General features: G+C 33.9%; 1 protein-coding gene across 1 annotated transcript; it reads left to right on the top strand.

Moving 5' to 3' along the window:
- The first annotated feature begins 4,233 nt into the window (after positions 1 to 4,233).
- Positions 4,234 to 4,941, top strand: LOC113229277. The gene has a single exon (XM_026462824.1). It carries the CDS (start codon positions 4,234 to 4,236, stop codon positions 4,939 to 4,941), a length of 708 nt encoding a protein of 235 aa, XP_026318609.1.
- The last annotated feature ends 704 nt before the right edge of the window (positions 4,942 to 5,645 follow it).

The following is a 5,645-nucleotide window of genomic DNA, read 5'->3' as shown; positions in this document are numbered from 1 at the left end:
AATATGGAGATAAGGTGGCAGTACTTCTCTGGACGAGATTTTACGAGGAGCTTCTACTGCTACGAAAATAATTAGATATAATAAAATACTATAACGAGCTGCGGAACCTTGAACACCGCTGTAAAGTTGCCTGCTTATCGGTATTCTACAGAATAAATTACAGAGAGTGTGCCATTTACGACGTAGGCTTGGGTTCCACCTCCATGTCGTGGATATTCCAAAGATTCGCGCGATGCATTACGCTTCCACATGTGTATGGCGAAAGGCTTTGGAGTGGAATTCCCAGCCTGCAGACATATTTCTTGACTGTTATAACTTTTAAAGTTTTAACGTTTATCTTTTCAAGGCGAGAATGAATAGGCATTATTTAGTTAAGCATGTTCCATTGTCGATCTCATCACTTTCCACCAGATGAGATGAAGGTCAAATGCGCACTTATATATTTTATAAAAATAAAATAAAAATGTAAAGATATAACAATTCACGTTTTCATTCTTTAGGGCCGGCCGGAACAGGCAAAACAGAAACAACAAAAGACTTAGCGAAAGCGTTAGGTCTTCTATGCGTCGTCACAAATTGCGGTGAGGGCATGGACTTTCGTGCTGTGGGACAGATCCTCGCCGGGCTGTGTCAATGCGGTGCGTGGGGTTGTTTCGACGAGTTCAACCGCATTGATATCTCAGTATTGTCTGTAATATCAACTCAGTTGCAGTGCATTCGAAGTGCTTTGCTTATGAAGCTGAAACGATTTACGGTACGTTACAATTTTTCATCAATATACCTACCATCGTAAGCTTTAGTTTCCCTATAAACACAGTGTGCGGATATTGTGGAGTATAGACAAACGTTTGAAAGCCTCTATTATTCGGGACGAGCGCTTGGGTTACCGCTTAGAGGATGGAAAAAAATAAAAGAAAGGAGCTGCCCTAAGTACAGAATCAACGTGCATATTACCAAAATTTGAAAGTTACAAATGGCGGATTTCTTTAGTGTTGTACCATAATCTATCGATAAGTCATTATCGACATGCAAATGTATGGCTTGAATTTTTGTTTCTTTAGTTTACTGTAACCAAAGTATGCCTAAACAAACACAAGTCTGATAATTTAATCTCGAGTGGTATATTATTATAAATGTCAACACACATTTTTAAACTTCAAAAAAAAAATTATTTTCAACATTACAACTGGTAACTTATTTAGTAAAAGTCACCAAACTGCTGTGCAGTTTGTTGGCGACATGCGCATTCTTGCTTAATTATACCTACTTTACTTGTAATTAACATTACGTAGTATTAATTGTACTTACTAAATAAAATATAAAAATTACTTTAAGAGGTACGCCTTTAACCTACATTTTAGTACATATTTACATAACGTAAACCAATAAACCTAAATAAATAAACCTAATACCAATAAACCTAATGATGGAATAGCATTGTCATGTAATCTAGTTACATTTAAAGTTCTGTTAAAATTTGACTCTTCAAAATGAAGCGAAGAAATGAAGATGGTCTTTGATCCAACGTTTATATTCGGCAGTCCTATGATTTCCAACCATTCTTTCTTCCTTTTTTCATTTCTAGGAAAACTTGAAATAATAATAATAAAACAATAAAAACCTCATAGTGAATTGTTTTAATAACAGAATATCGATAATATGTATGCTTACAAGATCAACACTATCTCAAAATAATCGTTAACAACAATCATCAAAATATACAAACAAACAGGCAATCTAAAGTAACAAAAGCAAAATTTGGCAAGATTTATAAATAAACTACTTAAATAAGTCTAATTACATCAAATATTCGGGCTATTGTGTGATTTATAGACAAAAAAATAACACATGCCTGTGCAATGTAACATTCGATTGATTTGCAGTTTTTCTAAAGCCGCATCCTTTAATGCTGCAGCGTCGCATTTTTATTAATACCTAATTATTCTCACTGTCAATATTTTTGTCCAATTTAATTATAATACATGTGAATAATTCAATAATACATTTGGAAAAACATTTGTTTTGACATTTGATGTACTTCCCTTTGACAACGGTATCATGTACCTCATGTACTTGAAATGGCCACGGTTGGCATTTAAAATGACGTTACGAATTTTCGATTCCCGTGTTTGACACAGACCAATGTAATGCTATCTCTTTTGGCTTAAGACGGCACGTAATAGTTAAACAAAGACAATAATATGTTTATGTTTTCGACGACGAAATGCATCATATACATATAACGTCTGATTTATATATGTCAACGTAACATGTTCTTTAGTTTCCATAGTCTAAGGGTTACCGCCACAATGTGAATTTCAATTCATTTGTGGTACTAACTGAACATCTGTCGACTTCATGGAGTTGGATGTCAGGTGGCGAAATTTTACGTATTGGAAAAAGCTGTTGTCTGTATGTTAGCGTGACACGGAGACTTAAATAAAATTTATATGGCATTGGTAAAAAGATTTGTGCAAGGCACGTGTATAGATGTGTTATATTTTACACAAAAGTACATTATTGCAGAGGCCGGGATGTAAGGGATTGCTGGACGAGTACCAGTTAAGCAATCCCCGTTCCCGCCGAGGCATGTATAGAATTTTTCTCACACAATGTGAGGAAATAATAAAGGACTAAAGAAAGGAAGATGTATAATAGAAAAAGTAAAAAAAAATGTTACTAATATTAAAAGTAATATTTGACGTGCTAGGACAATTGCTAAAAGAATATGTTATTGTTTTTCCAGGCACATTAATAATAGTAGTCTACTGAAAGTGTGTCTATTACTGTTATTTATCGCTCTTCTCACTAGTGCACATTTTCGGGACCAAAAAAGAAAAAAATACGAATAAAAAGAATACCAAAACACGTTAGTTTAAAAGTTACTGCCATTTTCTTTTTTTAAGAAAAAAAGTACAGGTAGGTATTTTTAATTCTCGCAATTATGAAAACTAGGCAGTTGGCTGCATGAGATTTTCTTTTGCCTGTTTACATAATAGTTCAATAAAGATTTTGTTTAGAGAAGAGGGTGGGAGATTTTCATACTTACTTAGCAGCCTTGGCCGGGAAAAAGTCGCATGGTTCATAAATGACAAACTTTCCGTGTTCCTTTTTAAGAGTAATGCAAAAATTTCCGAGCATGTTTGAGAAAAGTTAATTTGACGAATGTTACTTATAATTATTAATACAGATGTAGTGAATAATCCTTTCCTTTCGTATTTTCTCGGAAATGTTCGTTTTTGTCTTACTACTTCACTCGCACTCAGTACCCCTCGAGACAACGTAGGGAAAGGTCGCATTGCAAGAGGAAGTATCTATATAGAGTAGTTAATACCACAGAAATATATTTATGTTAGATTTTGTGATAAACTTCATGGACTCGTGTATTAATGCAGGCCACCTATATTTTGATAGACTTTTTACATGTCACTCTTGTCTGTCATTTTTGTAAATAATAAACATTGATTTTATTCGATCCACATTAACAATTTATAACAGACATGCCGAAAGCACTAAGAAAAGGGAAACGTTTAGATCGGCAAGCCTCCGAAGTTATTTTCAATATTTATTTATATTTCTTAACTGAAAATGATAAATTCAAACATACCAACTATACTGCTTACTTTTGTAAAGTCCAAAAACGAGTTTCGGAGGCCAGTGGAATTTCTCAACGAACAGTAAATAAAATATTGCAAAAAGAATACATAAATCAATCTACCTCCAATAGTCCGAAGTCGGCAAAGTTGGGTAGACCAAATAAATTATTTTGTCTAGGTCTTGACGATTTTGACTACAACGTTATACGCCGATTAGTGTATAATTTCCATTTGATATACAAACAAGTACCTACAATTAAAGCCCTGAAGTTCAAGTTATCCGAAGCCATAAATTTTAAGGGATGTGACTTTACGCTAAGAAAAATTCTTAGAAAAATGGGATTTCGGTATAAAAAAGTTGAAAACAACAGAAAATTACTTATCGAGAAAGATGATGTTCGTTTAAAAAGAGTAAAGTTTTTAGCCGCGATAAAAAAGTACAGATTGCAAGGGAGAGAGATTGTTTATATGGATGAAACATACGTCCATACCTCACATTTGGCAGTTAAAAAAAAAAAAATGTAAAAGCTGGGCTGACTCGTCAGAAAACGGAGTGAAACAGTTAATTTCTAAAGGACAACGTCTTATAATAGTGCACGCTGGTAGTAGAAAGGGGTTTATACCTATGGCATTGTTAATGTATCAGTCTACTGATAAAACAGGTGACTATCACAACGCGATGAACAATGAAAACTATGAAAAATGGTTTCGTAATCAACTCATTCCAAACTTAGCTCCACATTCGGTACTAGTAGTAGATAATGCTGCATATCATAATAAGTACGTAGAAAAACCTCCTAATTCAAATACCCGTAAGCAAGACATGATTGATTGGCTATCCAAACTTAGCGTTCCAATTGATCCGTCATTAACAAAAATTGAAATATATGAAATTATTTGCAAGTACAAACAAGACTTTGTAGAATACTCTATAGATAAACTTATGAACGAATATGGACACAGCGTACTAAGATTGCCACCATATCATCCTGATTTCAATCCGATTGAAAACATATGGTCTCAAATAAAGGGATACGTATCCAAAAGAAACATCAGTATGAATATGACTACTGTGAAACAATTGGTACAGGAAAAGGTTAATATGATTGGTTCCGATGTTTGGGCCAAAGTATGTGACCACGCCATCAAATGCGAAAACGAGTACCGAAAACACGAACCTGAGTTGGAAAATTATATGGCTAGTTTTGTAATCAACGTTGATGAAAACTCTGACGATGATACACCAGAAAATAGTTCTGAATCTGACTGTGATATGGAAGTTGGAAGTATTGTTTCGCATCACACTGTCCACCCCGCTCCTCCTCCTCTTATCCCGCTGTCATAATCGAAGTCGTTCATCCAATCAGAAAATCATATTTATTTATATTAATTTCTCTGCTGGTTTGTTTTGTTTTATGTTGAGGTGTCTTTTTTGTTATGTCATAGTATTTTTAATTAATTAAAAAAATTAATTGTTATAAAAAAGGTCTGCAAAATCCTACTGTAGTTTTGACTTATAGTTAGACTTTTGGGGTTCCAATCCTTATAGAATCATTAGATCATCCCAACCGGAATTTGGTTTTTATCAGTGCATTTTATTGAAATAAAACGTCCTCGGTAACTAGTTATATTTTTGTTTACCTAACGAATTCTTTATATGATAGAATCGTGGTGGTTTTAACATCTCAGTGTAATATACGTCAAACGGGCAGTTTGACATTTGACATTGATAAATAAAGTATGCGATTTATTTGATACCTACACGTAATTTAATAATACAGTAATTCATAGACACATCGGCACCATTCGGGTGTTATCGTTGTTCCGAGTTTTGCCGATAGGAAAGGATTATTCACTACATCTGTACAAAGATCGAACACTCAGAAAAAATTCCTTCGATCCGGTCGGATTCGTTTCGTTTTCAAACTAGTGGAGTAATTTCACAAAAAATAATTGAATATCAATTCAATAAAAATTTAATGAATGTTACTTAGTTTTATGGGCACTGTTACTGAATGAGGTATTATTTTGTCTATTACATCCTGTATA

Source organism: Hyposmocoma kahamanoa, unplaced genomic scaffold (assembly GCF_003589595.1).
Source record: "Hyposmocoma kahamanoa isolate Upper Pololo Valley unplaced genomic scaffold, ASM358959v1 100080, whole genome shotgun sequence".
Lineage (NCBI taxonomy): Eukaryota > Metazoa > Arthropoda > Insecta > Lepidoptera > Cosmopterigidae > Hyposmocoma > Hyposmocoma kahamanoa.
This window is presented reverse-complemented; position numbering and strand designations above follow the sequence as displayed.

What these genes read in the sequence shown, in the direction of transcription:
- LOC113229277 (XM_026462824.1), top strand. Translation starts at nt 4,234, where the DNA reads ATGTATCAGTCTACTGATAAAACAGGTGACTATCACAACGCGATGAAC.